The sequence below is a fragment of the Natator depressus genome, chromosome 11, assembly GCF_965152275.1.
Source record: "Natator depressus isolate rNatDep1 chromosome 11, rNatDep2.hap1, whole genome shotgun sequence".
Taxonomy (NCBI): domain Eukaryota; kingdom Metazoa; phylum Chordata; order Testudines; family Cheloniidae; genus Natator; species Natator depressus.
In genome coordinates this window covers 12,589,762-12,610,879 of record NC_134244.1, presented here as the reverse complement: position 1 = coordinate 12,610,879, position 21,118 = coordinate 12,589,762, and the positions used below count along the sequence as shown (strand labels likewise).

At 44.2% G+C, this 21,118-nt stretch overlaps 1 protein-coding gene across 6 annotated transcripts in view; it reads right to left on the bottom strand.

Annotated features, from left to right (window-relative positions):
- Window positions 1–21,118, bottom strand: part of KALRN (kalirin RhoGEF kinase) — a 766,757-nt gene that overhangs the window by 10,298 nt on the left and 735,341 nt on the right. For all 6 annotated transcript variants that reach the window (XM_074967163.1, XM_074967166.1, XM_074967164.1 and 3 more), the window contains 6 exons: window positions 14,686–14,713; window positions 13,352–13,523; window positions 12,022–12,143; window positions 10,233–10,364; window positions 3,151–3,315; window positions 1,108–1,186 (listed from right to left, as the gene is read on the bottom strand). In XM_074967163.1, the coding sequence (XP_074823264.1) occupies window positions 1,108–1,186; window positions 3,151–3,315; window positions 10,233–10,364; window positions 12,022–12,143; window positions 13,352–13,523; window positions 14,686–14,713 (698 nt within the window). The remainder of the gene's footprint in view (window positions 1–1,107; window positions 1,187–3,150; window positions 3,316–10,232; window positions 10,365–12,021; window positions 12,144–13,351; window positions 13,524–14,685; window positions 14,714–21,118) is intronic.

Genomic DNA, 21,118 nt, shown 5'->3' with positions numbered 1-21,118 from the left:
GTTCCCTATCCCGGGAGTTGAGATTTTTTAGGATGAACAATAGGTGTCATTTCTCTTTGTACAGTCATTGTGCTGTTGTCTAATAATCTCCCGCGGGTTCAATTTGCAGCTGCTACTTTTTCTTTTAAATAAGCACAAAAATATTTTCTTAATAAAAACTACCATTCTCAGGACGCCAAAAGAGCCCCCCTCCCCATTAATTAACAATATTTAATCATTTCACCTAGTCATTTCAGATATAAGATAAAGTGATTATGAGGGACAAGCAGCAGTAAATCACTTATACAGGGCAGGCGAGACTTGTCCAAAGCTGTGCACAATTGTTCCACAGTGGAGGAACAAAGTGAAATACTCCTGTAACTAGTAAAGTAGTTAAAGAATCCATATACTGAACAGACAGACAGATACTAGATGAATTGCACATCGCCCTACAGAGCCACAATAGAACCATAACCCATTAGCCCCAGAAACACTGGCTTCCACCTCTTGACCTAAAGCAGCTCTCTTAGACTGCCCTGGTAGTAGATCCCTTATCTTTATATATTGGCCAACCCCTAGAGGGTGACCTCACACAAAGTACTCTACATTACCCATTTGGGCTCCAGTTCAACAAATCATCTCTATTCAGCAAAGCACTTAAATGCATGATTAACTTTCATCATGCACTTAAATACTTTGTTGGATAGTGATGGACTTAAGCACATGCTTAAGCACTTTGCTGAACTAGGGCGCTGAGAATTAAGTATATCAAGATTGGCTGGATTATCAGGATATCAAAAGCCCAGGTCAAACTAGAGAAATGAGAGCAGATGCTAGCAAAAACTTCCAATGACAGATACAGATTTCCACAACTAATAGGTTAGGAGTTCACATTCAGCTATTCATTTCTGAATTACACTCCTCAGACTACATTCTAAACTCGGTCTTGAAAGTGACATATTTTGTACTGATTTTATTGCACAACACCATGAAAAAAAATGGCATTTTTGAAAAGGCAAGAAGGAGATGCTGCATTTACTTGGTAGCTATAAAAAGAACCCTAAACATTCTCCTGATGGGAAAGCTTCACATGGTTGTTTTTGTGTTTTATTACAATGCTAATATTACCTCCCAATCTCATGCAATTCCATATAAGCAAAGTCAAAGTTTTCTTTCCACGAAACAGTGGCACCATCAGCGGCAGCATCTTTGGGGAAAAACATATTCAAGAAAGATCCAGGTTAAGAAAAGTTTCCTAGGTAACATAAAACATGTTTGATTTGTCATATAGCATGAAAAATTTTAAGTGTCTTAAAAGAAAAACTAACAATTAAAAGTCCGTTTCCATATCTCTTCCCTAGGCAAAACTGCCACGGGGAGATTCTGCACTGTGCCTCTAAAAGGTGCATCCCAGGAGAAGAGGAAGTTACGGTGACTTGAAGTTACCTTTGTGCTGGGCTGCTCCAGTGGCTGCAGGAGTCTTCACTATAACAAAGACAACCTGCGGGGCCTAAGTTATAGTTGCCTCTCTGGGCACAACTACACTGCAGCTGGGAGCGAGCCCCCAGCCCCTGTAGACAGATTCACACTAATGGGGTTTGAACTAGTGCACTAAAAATAGCAGTGCAGATGTTGCAGGTTGGGCTGGAGTGCAGGCTATCACGGCGTGGAGAACATAAGAATGGCCATACTAGGTCAGACCAATGGTCCATCTAGCCCAGTATCTTGTCTTCCTACCGTGGCCAATGCCAGGTGCCCAGAGGGAATGAACAGAACAGGTAATCATCAAGTGATCCATCTCATCGCCCATTCCCAGCTTCTGGCAAACAGGCTATGGACACCATCCCTGCCCATCCTGGCTAATAGCTATGGGTGGACCTATCCTTCATGAACTTATCTAGTTCTTTTTTGAACCCCGTTATAGTCTTGGCCTTCGCAACATCCTCTGGCAAGGAGTTCCACAGGTTCTGCAAAGAAATACTTATTTGTGTTTGGTTTAAACCTGCTGCCTATTCATTTCATTTGGTGACCCCTAGTTCTTGTGTTATGAGAAGGAGTAAATAGCACTTCCCCCCCTTATTTACTTTCCCCACACCAGTCATGATTTTATGGACTATCATCATATCCCTGCTTAGTCTTCTCTTTTCCAAGCTGAAAAGTCCAAGTCTTATTAATCTCTCCTCATATGGCAGCCGTTCCATAACCTAATCATTTTTGTTGCCCTTTTCTGTACCTTCTCCAATTCCAATACATCTTTTTGAGATGGAGTGACTGCATTTGCACGCAGTATTCAGTATTCTATTATTTTTTACAATATAAAACAAAATTATTTATATTACAGTTAGTGCCTCGACCCACCAACCAAGACCAGAGCTCCATGATGCTAGGCATTGCACGTAGCAAGACTCAGACCTTGCTCCAAAGAGTTTATGGTCTAGATAGGCAAGGCAGAGTGCGGGAGATGGAAAGTATTATCCCTATTTTACAGATGGGAACTGAGGCACTGTGGATCAAGTGACTTGTCCAAGGTCACACAGGACCTTGACCGCAAGTCCATCCTCCCTCTCCATTTATGACTTGATGAAATACATTCACAGGTTTTAAACCAAGAGAACCTCAGTTTCCTTATCTGTAAAATGAGGTTAGTAATCCTGCCTTATTCACATCTCAAGGGTGTGAGAAGGATTAATATTTGTAAACGGATTTGAAAGCCTCAGATGAAATGCCTTACAGGAGTGAAGAGGATTATTGGCTGGGTCTTCATTTAACTTGATTATATTTCTCAAAATGGCCTACTTTCCAGACAAAGCCGGTGGCATGTGGGGGTGGGGAAGGCAAGAGAGGAATTGGGCATACATTCCCTGGCATTGGGGGATGTGGAGGAATGGCGAGATTTCTGGGATCCATCAGATACTCAGTTATTCAAATGCCTTTTCTTTTTAGAGAGAAAGGAGTTGTGTTGATGCTAGGACTTGGTGAAGCTAGTAACATTTAGGACTACTCTGAAGAAGTATCTAGCTTTCTCTGATATTCATCACCTTATTCATCACCTGAATCTCAGCTCTGGAAGGGAAATTTAATGTTGACCAATCAAAGAACAATTCTCCTTTCAAGCACTACATTCTCCTTCTCATCCATCAGCTGGCCTTTTCCTTTTCACAAAGTACTCACCATACTCAGGGAGGCTCACAAACTCTGACGGCTCACTAGGTAAACTAATTCCCCAGGGATTGCTGGCGCTGACTCTGAACTGATATCGACAGCCTGGAGTGAGATCTTCAATGACGAGATAGGTATCCAAAGTGGAGGCTACTGACTGCTGCCAGACCTGGGATCCTGAATTTTATGGAGAGAAAGAGCTAGCTGAAGAAAATACAGTTTGATTTAGCTCAGAAGTAGAATACCAGTTCTTAAAGCTACCTAGCACTATTAGCCACCACCGTTTACAGGTTATATAGCAGAATGATAAGGCCAATTCATAAAGAAATCAGTGTGTGAATGAAGCATACTCAGTAAGAGAAGTCTCTCTCTCACACCCATATATACGCAGCCTCATGTGACATACGTATATTGTAGCAGCTAAAATCCATGGGCTTTTTTAAAAGGTAGAAATAAAAAAGCCTCTATTATTATGTAGTTAATTTTGACCACTGACCTGAAAACACACAATTGTTTGCAATGATACATTCTTGAGTGATTTGCTCAAGACTAGCTTTGATGGGCCTAATGCTCTACTCCAATACGCTGGTTTTGAGATGCTTTAATTTCATTAAAAAGAAAAGGAGTACTTGTGGCACCTTAGAGACTAACCAATTTATTTGAGCATAAGCTTTCGTGAGCTACAGCTCACTTCATCGGATGCATTCAGTGGAAAATACAGTGAGGAGATTTATATACACACAGAACATGAAAAAATGGGTGTTATCATACACACTGTAAGGGTATGTCTACACTACGAAATTAGGTCGAATTTATAGAAGTCGGTCTTTTAGAAATCATTTTTATATATTCGAGTGTGTGTCCCCCCACAGAAAATGCTCTAAGTGCATTAACTCAGCGGAGTGCTTTCACAGTATCGAGGCAAGCGTCGACTTCCGGAGTGTTGCACTGTGGGTAGCTATCCCACAGTTCCCGCAGTCTCCGGAAATGAGATTCAAAAGTTCGCGGTTCTTTTCTTGTCTACCTCGCCAGTGCATCTGAGTTGAGAGTGCTGTCCAGAGCGGTCACAATGGAGCACTCTGGGATAGCTCCCAGAGGCCAATACCGTCGAATTTTGTCCACAGTACCCCAAATTCGACCCAGCAAGGCCGATTTAAGCACTAATCCATTTGTCAGGGGTGGAGTAAGGAAATCGATTTTAAGAGCCCTTTAAGTAGAAAAAAAGGGCTTTATCGTGTGGATGGGTGCAGGTTTACATCGATTTAACGCTGCTAAATTCGACCTAAAGTCCTAGTGTAGACCAGGGCTAAGGAGAGTGATCACTTAAGATGAGCTATTACCAGCAGGAGAGTGGGGGGGGGGAGGGGGGAGAAAACCTTTTGTAGTGATAATCAAGGTGGTTAATTTGCAAACTGGATACAATTAACTTAAGCTTGAATAGAGACTGGGAATGGATGTGTCATTACACAAAGTAAAACTATTCCGCCCCCCCCCACTGCTCCTCCCATATTCCTGTTAACTGCTGGAAATGGCCCACCTTGATTATCACTACAAAAGGTTTTCTCCCCACCACCCCCCCCCACTCTCCTGCTGGTAATAGCTCATCTTAAGTGATCACTCTCCTTGCAGTGTGTATGATAACACCCATTTTTTCATGTTCTGTGTGTATATAAATCTCCTCACTGTATTTTCCACTGAATGCAGCCGATGAAGTGAGCTGTAGCTCACGAAAGCTTATGCTCAAATAAATTGGTTAGTCTCTAAGGTGCCACTAGTACTCCTTTTCTTTTTGCGAATACAGACTAACACGGCTGCTACTCTGAAACCTTTAATTTTATTGTGTAGGGTGATCCAAGAGGTTCTAACTTGCATTAGGCATGTAGCCTCCCTTTGGAGTTATACTGGTGTCAAGGAGAATCAGGCCTCCCTTGTGATGGGGCTTCCACCACATCCCCCAGGAGACTATTCCATTGTTTAGTAATGACAGTTTAGTACATGGTTTAGTAAACGATAGCGCATCCTAAACTTTTCTTCTCACAATGTCATCCAATTATTCTTTGCTAATATCTCCTCAGACTACCCTGGGACAATTTTTCTCCCTCCAAACATATATCTTCTCTCTAGTTATTGTTTAACCAAGCTACCGCTATGTAATACTTTTACTCTTTCCTTTAAGTCAATCCCTGCAACCCGTCATTTCTGTTGTTCTCTGAACTCCCTTCAGTTTGCCAACATCTTTCTGGCAGTGAGGCACCCAGAAATGCGCACAGCATTTGAGGTTGTCTCTCACAGGCTTACGTTGATGTGCCTGTGTACAATGTTTCAGCGAGTATGAAATCAGGTAAAGAAATGGGACGTTGACTTGATGATTTTCTCTTTGATTACAGTGAAATACAGTGGGAGAAATTCTATGATGCATTATTTACAATGGCAAGAGGGGACTAGGCCTTAGATAGGATTCTTTGAAGGACCTAGATGAAGAACAAGTTGTCAGGATTCTCAAAACATGTCTGTGGCATACATAATGAGATCTGCTAAATATGGAGCCTTCCAGGAATAAAATTCATGGACAACGAGACCAAAATACATCCCACGAAAAAATATCCAGACAGATCTGGAAACGACAGTAGAATAACTGGATGAAATACCAAAGGAATCAGCAGAAAAGGAGATTCTGTACTGGAGATTTATTTAAAAGAGGGGCCTCTCATTACCACAAATAACTTTGAGTCCCATTCAGTCTCTCCTCACCTGTGCGGATGCAGATTGGTTCAGTCACTTGCAACTGGGTCTTCTGTGAATGACCGGAAACCCAGGGGAACCATTCCTGTAGCCCTTCCTGTGAAGGGTCATGGACCATGGTGTCTTGTTTGAAAAACAATGGAAACCAGCACAAAGGATTTTGGGATGCACTGGAGGATTTTCGGACACAATGTACCAAATGTGGGAAAAAAGAATGAAGAAAACTGGACCAGTGGTAGTAATCACATCTGGGAAGGAGGCACAGGCAGCCACGTTACAGTCCAGATTCACTGAAGATGGCATGACTCCATATCACAAATCTTCAACCTCTGGGCCTGAAAAACAACCTGGGGTATGTTTTGATCTGGGGGCACGTGAGCTGCATGACATCCATTAACATCCATGTAAGTCACAGTAGTATTGGGCATTCACATGGCAAGAGAAGAGCAAGATGCACAAGCATGGAGTATTTTTATATAAATTAGAGCCAGGAGGCGGAATTTGTGTGTATAATACTTACTATTTAACCTTAAGTTCTTACCATAAAGTATATGCTTTGCATAAAGTACATGAATGTGACTATCTGGGAGGTTCGCTTACAAGGCGGACACAGACAGGGAAAAGTCAGTGATCCTTGTGATCCTTACTGTGGATATGTTAAGCTGCCTGTGTTTTTGATCCAAATAATCAAAATACTCAAAGAACTACTGCTTTTTAAAATGTTTTGGATTATTGTTAATGCAAAGGCTATTGTTCTTTGTCAGATGTGCCAGTCAAATCGATGTGATGAGGGTTAAGGTAGATCATTCACTAAGTGACGGGATTTAGACGATTAAATTCAAAATTGCTTCTTACGTTTTTGTTGTAGAATGATGAAGGGGAAAAAAAAAAAAAAAAAGAGGCCACATGCCTAAGGCAAGGCATTCCACCCAGCGAACATTGCGCCTTTGTGGGCAGAAGGCAAACAGGAATGTGAATCATTTCATATGACCTTGGCATAATGTGTTGCTAGGCCCATAGGGATGGCAGTGCATTTATTTTTTCAGGGGGAAAGGAGTGTTGGAATGGAGAAAGGTGGTAGAATGCCGTGCTGGATGGAAGAAACACAGGAAGTGGGATGTTACTGGAATGCAGGAAATAAAATTATTTGGATCAAAAACACAGGCAGCTTAACGTATCCACAGTAAGAGCCCTGTCTGATACAGTGACAGTATGATAAGACTTTGAATCAAGACTGGACACCTTTGCTTTAGCCAAACCCAAGTTACTGGGCTCAATGCAGGAGTAGCTGGGAGAAATTTAATAGCCTATGACAGGTGTGGCCAAACCGGGGCTCACGAGCCAAATGTGGCTCTTTAAGGGGTCAACTGTGGCTTGCAGAGCTCAGGGCTTCATCCCGCAGGGGGAAGGGAAAGACCCAGTGCCCGGGCCTTCACCCCACAGTGGGACGAGCTGGCACTCGCAGCTTCAGCCGCGTAGCAGGGCACCATGGCTCAGGGCTTCAGCCCGGCTGGGGGATGAGTTGAAGCTCGGGGCTTCAGCCCCCTGGGGGTGAGCTGGTGCTTTTGGCTTCAAGCCTGCAAGAGGGTGGCAAGGCTAGGCTTCAGTCCCATGGGAGGGGCACCGCTGCTGGGGGCTTCAGCCCTGCAGGTAGTGCCTAGGCTCTGGCTTCAGCAGCACATGCTCATTATAACAGGAAATTGCGTCACTGTGGCACCATGTAGACCTCATGTGCTGTGATCTCCTTGCATGCTGCACACTACAGGCCATGTTTACTATTCATAAGTCACAGCTGAACAGTTTTAGATAAAAGTGTTAACCCTACGTTAATTTCATGGATGACAGTGACATCTTCAAACTGTAAGAAACGCAAGTATGAAGAAGAAAACCAAAGTTTTCAGCCAGAATGGGGGGGAAGACTTTGCATTCACTAGGAAAGGTGACAAAACCCTGTGCCTTATCTGCAATGTATGCTCTCTCACTACAAACGTCACTATGAAACAACTCGCAATAACGTTTCCTCTAAATACACTCCTGGATCAGAATTAAGGAAAAACAAGATAACCGCATTAAACACTGCAACAGTCAGCAGACACTACTTTTGGCGTTTAGTAAGGTAGCTGACAACAACTGAAACTAATTTTGTTATGGCATGGAGCATCGCTTGTACGAAACATCCGTATTGTGATAGAGAATTTGTTAAGAAGAATATAGCAGAAGTTGTTGCAATTTTAAATTTAAGTAACACAAAACTTAAACAACTAATACACCAAATTCCAATTTTGCGCCACACTATGGTGAGGCGGATCTCCCAGATCAGTACTGATGTTGCAAGCAAGATGCAAAATGATCTAAAGAATTCTCTAGCATTCAGCCTAGCTGTCGACAAATCCACAGATATTCAAGATAAACCACAACTAGCAATATTTGTTCACTATGTTTCCACGGATTTAATTGTGAAAGAAGAAATGTTGGACTTAGTGGCGCTGAAAGAAACAGACCGCAGTGTTGACAAAAAATGCACTTGACAAAGCATTGACAAATGGCAATGCACTGCTGGATAAACTTGTCAGTGTTGCAACGGATGGAGCACCTGCAATGGTGGGAAAAAAAAGTACGTCTTATCAGACTTTTTAAAAGCAACCAAGTTTCTGGAGTTTCTTCCTGTTCATTGCATCATCCATCATGAACATCCCACAGGCAGATACTTCAAGTATGAAAATGTTATGAAAAACAGTCCTGGAAATTGTCAATTTCATCCACTCAAATGAGAAGACCCATTGACAGTTCAAAGTGAAGCTTTCACTCTTCCCTTCAAAAATATTACGGAATGTACAGCACACAGCTATAAGCATAGGAATATTGTCATCGGCCAGGTCCAGCTTCCCATATATGCAGCGCCAGCGGGCCTTTAAATGTCAAAAAGCACACAAGTCATTCTGCACTTGCTCAGCCTGTTGTTGAACCGCTCCTTGCTGCTGTCAAGTTGCCCTGTGTATGGCTTCATAAGCCACGGCATTAAGGGGGTAGGCGGGGTCTCCCAGGATCACAATGGGCATTTCAACTTCCCCTACGGTGATCTTCTGGTCCGGGAAGAAAGTCCCTGCTTGCAGCTTCCTGAACAGGACAGTGTTCCGAAATGTGTGCGTCATGCACCTTTCCGGACCAGCCTGCGTTAATGTCTGTGAAATGCCCACGGATGATCCACAAGCGCCTGGAGAACCATTGAGAAATATTCATTGCCATTAATGTACTTGGTGGCTAGGTGGTCTGGTGCCAGAATTGGAATATGCGTGCCATCTATCGCCCCTCTGCAGTTAGGAAAGCCCATTTGTGCAAAGCCATCCACAAGGTCATGCACGTTGCCCAGGGTCACGGTGTTTCAGAGCAGGATGCAATTAATGGCCCTGCACGCTTCCGTCAGCATGAGTCCAATGGTCAACTTTGCCACTCCAAACTGGTTAGCGACTGATCGGTAGCAGTCTGGAGTAGCCCGTTTCCACAGTGCAATCACCATGCGCTTCTCCAAGGGCAGGGCAGCTCTCATTCTCGTGTCCTTGCGCTGCAGGACTGGGGCGAGCTTATCGCACAGTCCCACGAATGTGGCTTTCCTCATCCAAAAGTTCTGCAGCCACTGCTCGCCATCCCAGACGTGCATGACGATGTGATCCCACCAGTCAATGACTGTTTCCTGAGCCTGAAAGCGGTGTTCCATCCTGGTCAGCACCTCTGTGAAGGCCACAAGCAATCATGTCGTAGCTACTATGCGTGGCGAGATCAATGTCGCACTCCTCTTGCCTTTGTAGTTTAAGGAATAACTCCACTGCCACTCGTGATGGGTTAGTCAGAGCAAGCAGCATATTGGTCAACAGTTCGGGATCCATTCCTGCAGCCCGAAGAAGCAGGGCAGGGCGTGCAGTACACAAACCGTTGAAAGATGGTGCCAAATGCAAACGGAAGCACGGGGATTGCTGGGGTGCGAAGCAATGCATCACGGGGCATTGGGACAGGGCCCAGGATGCCCCACAACCCCCTCCGCCTTCCCACAACTCTTAGCGGCAGAAGAGGAAGAGATGCTCTGGGGGATAGCTGCCCAGAGTGCACCGCTCCGAATACCGCTGCAAGTGTGAACACGCTGTTGCACATGCAGCTGACCGTGTCAACACACAACAGCGGTTTCCCAGCAGGGATCTCTGAGCGGCGCTGTAACTCTGCCCATGTAGACATACCCTAAGAGCTCTGCCTGGGAGCACACCTTCTGTATGAAACCCGGGGAAGGGGAAGGGGGGGGCGCCAGGCTCCCTTGTAGCCCCTTAATGGCACCCTGGCCGTAAAGGCTAACGTTTTCCTACCTTCTTCTCTGTACTCTACAGTGTAGCCTGAAATGGTGCAATTGCCTGTACTGGATGGGGGCAGCCAGCGAAGGATCACTGAAGTGCAGCTTCTTTCCTGAGCGATGGGACGGTTTGGGGCTGCTGGAACACCTTGAAAAGAAAAATCAGTACCCCATCACCTATTGTTTGTACTTTACTGCTTAGAGCATATAAAAGAAAGCCCTACCACTGCCCACTGTAGACATGAGAGCTGTCTGGACAGCGACTGGAGCAATCACAGAAATTGTTATATCAGAACTGGTCCATCCAGTCAGGTATCCTGTTTCCTACACGGGTCTATACTAAAAGGTTTGAGAGGAAGGCCAATGTCCTCTAGACCACATTGTGCAACACTATAGCATGGGTGGGAGTTTCTTCTTGCTCTCAGCTGGTGCTCAGCTTTGCTCTGAAGCCTGAGTGCCCCCTCTCTCTAGTGATATTTGAGGAACAAAGGAAGGCAAGTGCAGCCACGGTATATTTCAGCATCACTGAGGATGGCATGGCAATATCATCACCTTTGACCTTGGAGAACTGCAAGGGGGGGGGGAATTTTCACTCAGACACATGGCGATTTGTATTAGTTTATTCTAACTATGGTAAATGCAGGTGCATTGGTGTCCTTAGCCCGTTGCTACTGGTTTCTGCTGCAATCTCAGTGCCTGATCCAAACCCACTGAAGTTAATAAATTTCCCATGAGTTCACTGAACTGAATGGCCCGTTGGTGTGTTGAGCTCAGAGTAGTGACTTTTGAACGGCTGACATTGCAAAAGGTGACAGACAAGGCACATGGGGTGGAATTAATAATAATAATACTTATTTGAATTACTGTAGCACTTAGGAGTCAATCAGCAATTGCTACGCATATAGCGAAGCACTGTCTGGAATACGGTAGCAGCTCATTTACACACTTACTTTTCCAGTAAATCTGACAGATCAAACCAATGGGGCCCATTGTGAGAACAAACAAATTGACTTCCTAAACGTTCAGGATACTCACACCTCCACAAGCCATCGGTTATATATTGCCTCTAATGCCGCAGGCATCTCTCATTTGAATTTCTAAAATATACTTTGTTGGAGTGGAGGTCACCAACAATCAGCTCACCATTGGGACTCATTACAATTCCATGGATCCTTCATCATTCTTCAAAGGTGAGTTCCCTCAAAGTGTTTTCTAAGGGCCAAATCCTTGCCCCCTCCATTCAAAGAGGTGGAAAGCCCTAAACTCACCACCAGTAAACTTCTTGCCCCCTTGCTTAGGTGCAGGCTCCCCTGGCCAAAGCATCCTGCAAAGAGGGAAGAGCAGGGGCAACATCATCATCTATGCTAATGATTTGTAACTTGGAGAGGACTCAATTTCCTTCTTACCCTCACTGAAAGCCTTTATGCAAATCACACTTGGTCTTTGCATTGGGACCCAGTCTGGGCCCACAGGGTACTGTGGTTACAGAAAGCTGCATTCTCAGCTAGGATGGGTAAAGGTTATGATGCATGTTAGGCCAAGATTTTAAAACGTGGCCCTTAAAATTAAGGCACCTAAATCTAGAGCTAAGCATCAGCTGCTCCCTCTGACACGAGTGGGAATTGGGGTTGAGTAAAGTCTGCATGGTTTGGCCCCCTTGTTTGTCATCCACTTGCGACAGCTCCTTACCTACTTGTTTGGACAGTGGCTATTTGTAAGTGCTCCCAGCCTCCACAAAGGGGCTCAGCAAAGCTGTTGCTGCATTATGTTTCAGAAGCACAAAAAGATAAGGTAAAATCCAATACCTTGCACTTTGACTGTAGCGGAGGTCGAGGCTGTTCCATGTTCATTTGTTGCCACACAGGTGTATATACCACTGTCCTGAGGCATCAGGTTACAAATCTTCAGGGTGATTTCCCCAGAATCACTACAGGTGTCAGAAACATCACATTTGAAAATGCCGTTTTACTAGCGAATACTTACACTGGCATCTTTTGTAGCGTATTGGAACGATGAAGATGTCTTAGAGGGTACAATGGGCACAGATAAAGGATGTCAACGCAAAGCACTAAGGAGAAATACATACTAAGGGTATTTTAGTTCTACTGGGCCAAATTCAGACCTGTGACATTGCTCCATTGAGTCCAGTGGATTTGCACAAGGTTGCACTAAGCTTGAATTTGGCCCATTGCACGTAAGTTGTCCGTCAGTCATGTGTTTGGCAGCATTGGGGTGGGGAAAGGGATGTTGGGAAAAAAGAATCAAGGCAACAAGACTAGATGGATCCCCAGTTCTGAAGGAAAAAGGGAACCACTGATGTAAACACATCACCTGTATGGGAATATCACCCCTCTAAATACCACAGGGAGTCAGTCTGCTGAGTAAGTACAAGCAGGGCAAGTTAGAGTAAGGGCAGCTGTGAAAACTGATGGTCTCCAGGGGATCTCTTGACCTGGCAGTGCGTTTTGATGAATGAGCACAGTAACTTTGATTTCTCATTTTCACCTGACTCTGCATTCCCAGGGTACACCTGTGCCAGAACCAGAAGTGCTGGAAAAAAAAAATCTTTCGAGAAAGCTCGTTCCCCTGAGATTTCCACTTTAATTTTGTCCTCCCGAGTGGTTTAGATAAGCTGTAGATGAGCATCTGAACTCAGGCTGCTTATCTGAACTACTCAAACTCCAGAGCTGGCAAGGTTTGCCCAAAGCTGACTGCAAAGCTCTCTGGAAAAATCTCTTTTCCCTCCCCACATGGGGCTTTTAGGGCATCCAGCATCCTGATGATCTGTCTTTCTGTCCAAGTACAGTCAGCTATGACTTCCCCTAGAGACCATCCATGCTCTTCTTGGAACAGCTGAAGGAGGTCCCTAAAGGGTCACACAAGACACTGCCTCGTCCCCGAGGCGAAGCATATTCCCAGGTTGGGGAGCCACAGACTTCACCCGAGTCCCAAACTTTGGCCCCCCCATAGCGGACATACATAATGTGCTGCTACTGCAGCATGCCGGGCTGGCTCAGATAATCATTTCTTTGTCTTTAATGTGTCTTGCAGTCGGATTGGTGCCGTCACCTCGTTTGATAGGAGGGAAACTACTAACAAGCCTGAATACTTTGGGAGTCCAATACATGAACATACCAGGATGAAACTGTATAAGTGGCTGTGCTGTTCTCATTGTCGAGAATATTTTGATCTGGTCCCTTCCAGGTTATGCTGGGCTTTGGCCGTCCACAGACTTTGCACTGCAGCATCACCGTGTCACCAAGCAAACAGGTGATATCCACTAATGGCACAAGAAACTCTGGAGCCACTGGAGGAAAAAAAAAAAAAAAAAAAAAAAATCACACACAAATCCGTTTAGCCAAGCAGAAGAAATGTGCCTCCATCCAGACCTGATATTTGAATACAAGCATTTAATCCTACCAATCACAGTGGGGTTTTATATAGGATCATGTGCCTGAATGATGCCTTTAAAACCTTTGTACCAAGTGCTGAGGATACAGGAGGCTGGAAGGGAAATTGCTGAAACTGCGACTTCACTAAGAGTCAGACCGTGATGGCTCTTCCATGGCCTGGCAGGGGTGGGAGCCCTGCAAAAAGCCCAATGTGCAAGGGCCTCCCACAGTAGCAGTTCCTTTGCTCTGGAAAGTGCAGAGACTGCTTGCTTCTTTTCTCCACCTGGGAAGCAAACCACTGGAGAATGGGTGAGAAGGAAGTGGGCTGTGTCCCTGCAGCCTGATGAATAGCACTGGCACACTGGGGAAGATGGTGCAACACCGACAGACCCCAGTCATCGGCGTGTGGGATCGAACCAGGGACCTCTGGAGCTTAGTGCATAAGCCTCTACTGGATGAGCTAAAAGCCACCTGGCTGTTGGCTAAGGTTGTAGAGCAGATTCATTTTCTCTCTCCAAGTGGTCTTGGTGCCACTAGATGGGACAGAACATGACATCCAGGAGATGTCTGGGTTACAATGGCACGCCATACCAGCATATAAATGGCGCAGAGTGAGCTCCTGCTCCTTCCTGTTCACACTGAGCAGCCACAGGAAAGACTGCACTGGCCTGAAGCACAATCTCCTGGTGCTCTTCCTGGGTCAATACAGCTCCACCCTGCCTCTTTGGCAGGGCTGTACCACCACCCTTAAGATGCTAACGCTCAGGCACTGTGTATTTCACAGGAAGTGTGACACTCTTGTTTTGAAAAGGGCATTTGGGGGAAGTGCGGGTCTGGCGATTTCAGCACTGCATGGATCCTTTGGTTGTTGACAGGAGGCACTAGGACCAGAAGAAATCCTCCTCATGCTGATTACCCTGGAATCTAGCCAAGATTACTCAGGCAGTGTGCCAGTGCGGGACCTGCCTTAGTGCGAGTCACTATGATCAAACCCTGTGAAGTTCTGTTTTATGTGGGTTGATCCAGGTTGCTGGCATGGCAGGAAAACATTGCAGTGCACAGCTGTCTTTCACTCACCTTCTTGGATGAAATTTGGGTTCATTATCTGAAAAATGAGAAGAAATAGAAACATTTCATTTTTTTTGGACAATAGAGAAGCACCACCTTTCTTCTGCAAGGTAAACTGAAGAAATGGACATGAAATTCAGAGAGACAGACTGATCAGAGAGCACGAGAGGAATCGCTAACAACCAACATACACAGCAAGCATCTATAAGGGAGTTCTAAATGGCTAGTGCATAGTTAAAAAGGCAAATTAAAATTTTAAGAACTGTTACTTTAATAAAGCATAACCCTTTTCAGTGTTAATTGCAGCATAGGCACCAGGCAATCATCTACCTCTCTGAAGGCTGTAGGCTATAGTTTATTTTTATCACATATGTGGTGATGCTCATGCTATTAATTCCTTTCTTTCTGCAACCATGTGATATATTGTTCCACCATGTGATCAATTGCATAGACACGTGATCAAATGCATATATCATGTACCTTTGACCATCTCACCTGCACTCTGCTCACTAACCCATCTCTGCTGAGACACCTTTTAATCTCCGAAATGCTTTGGTAAAAAGAGGGGAAGGGGGGGACAGTGAGCACAGAATATCAGGGTTGGAAGGGACCTCAGGAGGTCATCTAGTCCAATCCCCTGCTCAAAGCAGGACCAATCCCCAACTAAATCATCCCAGCCAGGGCTTTGTCAAGCCTGACCTTAAAAACCTCTAAGGAAGGAGGTTCTACCACCTCCCTAGGTAACCCATGTCACATAAATACTTACGTCTTTGCCCTCACTCTCAATTACAATGGTTCAAGCCCCAGGGCTGACAGATTCCAGTCCAATGACAGCATTAAGGTCTAATATCTCATGGCCTGTCATGGCTATAAAAATCTTGCCTTATCTCATTGGCTCTCTGGGCATCTCTACTTTCTAAATTATTTGCACCTAGTTATGCCATTTGTGAGCTCTTTTATAGACTGATGGAATGCAGTCAAAATTAGAAATGATTTATCATTCAATGACCCAAACATGGCAATTGAGGCAACTTGACCTTACATTTTAAAGGTAGAGGGACACAAAACCAATACCAATAATTTTTACAATGCTACATCTATAACAACGCCTCTCTATAGTTTGGCATACACAAAATACATGATGGTGAAGAGTGGTAAGAAGATTTTATTGACACTTGTTTAGGGTAAGTTCATTAACCCACTGTTGCTTCATGAGCCAAGTTCAGGCCAGTAAAACACTGTACCAGCACCATGTACACACCAGTATCCCTTTTCCTCTACTTAAACATCTTTACACGCATTTATCTAGGTGCCAGTCTGTGAGATATCAGTGCAGTGAAGGTCTGATTCAAAGCCTAGTGACACTGATGGAGTCTATCCATTGCCACCCTGGGACCATTCAGGCCTCAAGAGCAGAAACAGTAATGTTTAAAGGTAACCTTTTAAAGGCAAAGGGATTAATTCAGCATTTTTTGGCTTACAAATACCTTTCCATAGCAAATAGCACAGAGTGAGAAAAGTGCTAGAACATGCATATAGCACAGGAAGGTTTCAACCTTTGGGCTAAATTCTGCTGTTGATGCTCATTCATGCATGCCTGCAAACCTTCAGGTTGCAGCAGAGACACATGGGGGAAGTTGGTTGCCTGACTGTGCGTCCTCCAGAAGGTGTAAAAAGACAGCACTCGTCAGGCCCCCTTCAATTTTCAGCATGGAAAGGTATAACTGCAAGTGGCAAGAAGGAAATGAAGGCGGCCTCCAGGGTACATATACACCCACTTCTGCAGCTGACCAGAGCATGCTCTTATGCATCAGAGCTCTTCATGCATTATCTTCTTTTCTTAGCAAAAAGAGAATGTAGGAGGAGACCATGCTCAGGCCCGGACTCAGGCAAAATAGGGGCACATACCAACACAGGTTTGCTGCATATATATTTCCATTTGGGATGTGGGTTACCTAACTTCCTAGCATTGGCCAGAATTTGGTCCTTCATGGTAGATCTGATAGGAATCAGAAATTTATTGTAGTGGATGAGATCATTGATCCATACAAGCCAGTACTGTACATCTAATACTCTAGAAACAGTCAGTAATTGATACTCGGGAGCGAAGCCCCCAAAACTTTTCCTAATAATGTACCTAACAAACTAGAATTCTGTACATAGGGGACATCATTTTGACACTCTGACATTCTGGAAATAACAGAGACCCCATCTTTTCATTCTCAGAAGCTTATAAAGACTTAAACCATTTTCTTCATCCAAGAAGTCTGTTGGGATTTTTTTTTCAAACCTAGTATTGACTTTAACGTGAAAGAACGTGTTAATAATAATGGATCTAAAATATATTCTGCATAAAAATGATTAGTCTCCCCAAGATATTGGAGAGCTCTGTCATCCCTTCTGACAGTAATGACATTTAATGGATGACGTGAACACTCCTAAACAAAGAAAAGGAGGACTTGTGGCACCTTAGAGACTAACCAATTTATTTGAGCATAAGCTTTCGTGAGCTACAGCTCACTTCATCGGTTGCATCCAATGAAGTGAGCTGTAGCTCACGAAAGCTTATGCTCAAATAAATTGGTTAGTCTCTAAGGTGCCACAAGTCCTCCTTTTCTTTTTGCGAATACAGACTAACATAGCTGTTACTCTGACTACTAAACATGTAATTGGAATCAGATGTGGACAGCTGCTGGTTTAAATTAAAGTGCTTTGTCTTCACACAGTTAAGAAAAACAGGCAGAAAAGCAAAGGAAACATTCCAAAGGTTCCTGTAGGAAATGTCTGAGGAGCAGTTCTGCTCTGAAAAATAACTGTGGCTCCTTTCTCCCTCGACAGATCTGCTCCCTGGCTGCATAAAGAGGCAGATCTGCTGACTTTAGTGACCAGACTGTAGAGTTTTTCCCCTCCTGGCCTGGGTGTGGGAGCTAGGATTCTATTCCTTCTTGCATATCACCACATGCATTGTTAATTGAGGGCTAGTCTTTACTACAGCGCTAAAATCGATGCTGCTGTGATCAATGCAGCGGCATTGATTTAGCGGGTCTGGTGAAGACATAAGTCGATGGGAGAGCACTCTCCTGTTGACTTCAGTATTCCACCTCAGAGAGAGGCGGAATCTAAGTCGATGGGAGAACGTCTCCTGTCATAAGTAAGTTATGTAATTCACGTAACTTAACTAACGTAACTTACATTAGCGTAGACAAGGCCCGAGTGAAATGTGCAAACCCACAGACACATAACATGGCAAAGGGAACCTTTAGTATTGGCAGCAATGCATGAGAAAGTATCAAATCCGGCTCGACTTTCTCCTCCTAGGTTGAGTTTGCAGGCATTTCAGCCTGGGGGAAAAAAGAAAACAAACAAAAAAACCCCCAAGCATCTCTTTGCTTGTGAACAGAGAAGATTTGATCTGGAAATCACTGAGACAATGGGGCCATTTTAAAAGTAGCTTTTCAGAGCCGAACCACATCTTCGGACAAGTATTTAAGGATGCCTTTGCAAAGAACTGAGGATCCTAAGCATGTGCTCAATAACCTCACGCTGGGCTGAAGGGAGGCAACCCAGAGGAAAGGATGGTTATGCCAGATGATCCCCTTCCACATTACTGTCAGCCACCCATCCTACCACCTAAAAGGGCCTGATCCAAAGGCCAATGGAACCAATGATGTTCAGATTTGGCCCTAGCTATGCATTTTAGGTTCTGTAGAAGCAGAGAAGGGGGAAGTTACAATGCAGCTTGTCATCAGGGGGTTTCCTTTCTGGAGTCGTATGTTATGCAGCCAGCCAGTTACTGTGTGGATTAATACCGGTTCCTGGATAATCATTAACTTACGTACATGCTAGTTAATTCTCTCCTGCTCTGACACAGAGGCAGAGGAGGTGAGACCTGCCCTTGTGATTAAGTGCTTCTCTCATTTATAGGAAACAGAAAAGGAATTGGAGTAAGTTTCATGGTAAGACACCAGGAGCTGGACATTCAGGACACTTACGGATGTTTATGTAAATGAGAAATGCATATCTATCAAATATGCAGATCTGGGCATTAACTCATTTGCATGAAGGCTCCAGCATTCTGGACTTTTTAGCTTAACCAATATACACAACCTAAGAATCACAGTATAAGTGAACTCCATACCCACCCTGCTCCTTAACTTTAAATCTGCACATCCTCCCTGCACTCACCCATTAAAGTGCCTTTTATATTAAACTGATTTCTGCCTTTATTGGATTGGGGAGCAAGAGAATGAAATGCTGTTAACATGTCACATATGAGTTCCTGTACATAAATGTTTAATTAATAGATACAGCTATGATGTCTCAGATATTAAAGCAATAAAAATATGAATAAATAATGCTACCTTCTTTAATAACTTGTGAGACATGATGCATTTGCAATAACGACCTTACAAGGTATTTTATATTTTAGTACCCAGAAAGAAAATTACTACAGCTGGATAGCATTGATCGAGTCTATGGGTAAAATTTTCATTGTCTTTCAACAAGACTTAACCTGAGACCGCCTAAGTCTCTTTCAAAAAATTGGCCTTTTGAAATTCCTATCCCCTACGTGTAAGTTATTACATGACTGCAATTTAGAAAAATGTCATATTGGACCAAAAAAAACATTTTTGCAAATAAATCCTTAATTCAAAGTGTTCCCCATATGATTCAGCTATTGGTTTCAGTAGGTCAGTTAATATACTTATTCCCTCTCCTTTTGTAAAACATTAGGGAGCTATCACTCGTGGGAACAGGGAAATGGAGGTACAGGAAGATTAAACTACTTGTTCAGAAGCAAAGAAAGTGTCAGTGACAATACTGGATATAGAACCCGGATCCCCCAACTCACAGTCCAGATTCCTATTCCCTGGACTTTGCTGTCTCTATTTGCAAAAAGCTTGTGCGTGGGGAGCAGGTGGTGATTAGAATTTAATCAGCACCTATCTCTGCATGACAGAGTACGTCTACACTACAATCGGGATGTGAGATTGTAACTTGTGTAGACATATCTGAGCTAGAAAACCTTGTGGCAGTGCAGACTTCTGCAGAGCCTGTGAAAGGCTGCCTGGAACCCTTCGTAATTATTTGCGCAGCTAGCTCATGCTGAAGTCCAGGCTGCCATGGCATCACTGCTTCAGTACCTGAGCAGTCTGCATGAGCTGTAATCAGACCCATGATTGCAGTGTAGACATACTGTAAGCTAAACCAACATTTCTTCTGTGGAGTCAAGTGTTTTCTTCAAGCCACCAAACAGACTTGTAACTTTTTGTCATTATGGCAGAGGTACACAAGACATCTTGGGCTGATATAAGCCGCCAGAACCATTGACTTATTTCTGCTGAGAATCTGCCCCGTTAGCTTTGGGCAAGCTTATGTGACTCTTTTCAAACTGCTTTATCGCTGTAGGTTGGGTATTCTCCCTGATCAGGGAGCGTGCCATGTTTTTCTGAAAGTCTCTGAGACAGTGGCTTGCACAAAAGACAGGAGGGCTCTTAAAACATACACGTACAAAAAACTGTTTTAATTCACTTCTATAATCTTTTTTAGAAGATTCCCTGATAGGGTAAATATGGTCTGCTCTATTTTGGAGGACGTAAAATTCCTTATCTTTCCATGGACTATACAAACTCCCCACTCCATATACACCCCCACACCCTCCCTTTTAACATTAGCCAGCTCCAGGATTTCTGTTTGTAGACTGAACAGGTCCACAGTTTCCTTGGGCTTAAGAAGATCCTTCAATGTTGAAGTCATGTGACAAATCTAAAGGAAGCGTTATGGTTTAGGACTCAGTTAATCGCTCCTGGCTCCTTTTAGTCAGCGTACCAGATAATCCGTTTATTTCCAGCATGCGTGGAGAGAGTTGAGAAAGTAGGGCAACTGCCATTCTGAAGTTTGCTCCCTCCGCTGACAACAGAATGATGATGGCAAAATACGAACTGTAGCATACAGAGAAGAAAGGGTCTCTGGAAAGTATTTCCCATGAACTCTGCACCCTGAGAAGAGTGGAATCAGTAGTAGAGAGCTGGACACACAGGCTGGTGAAATGGCACTGCACAGCTGGATTAGCCCAACCAAGATAGTTCACTAACCGAACGTGCCCGAAAGCTAAGTTCTGAGCCAAAAGTCCCTTGAGCTGCCATGTTCATGTAGCGCAAATCCATCAGTAGAACAATACAAAGGTGTATTTATATAGCATCCTTCACACCCCCGTATCCGGTTGCTGATTAACCAGAATAGAGGATCATCCTCATACATGGAATGACCAACAGGCACAGGGTCCTGAGAGGAAACATCTTTAAAGATCACAGGGAGGAGTTAGAGGACCTCTTGAAGAAACAAGGCCAGCTACACTGAGACCTGTGCCCCTGTTGCAAGTCCCTGTTCTTGGCAGCATAGTCACTAACGCCGGGGGGGGCTCTGGGGCTCAAGCACCCAC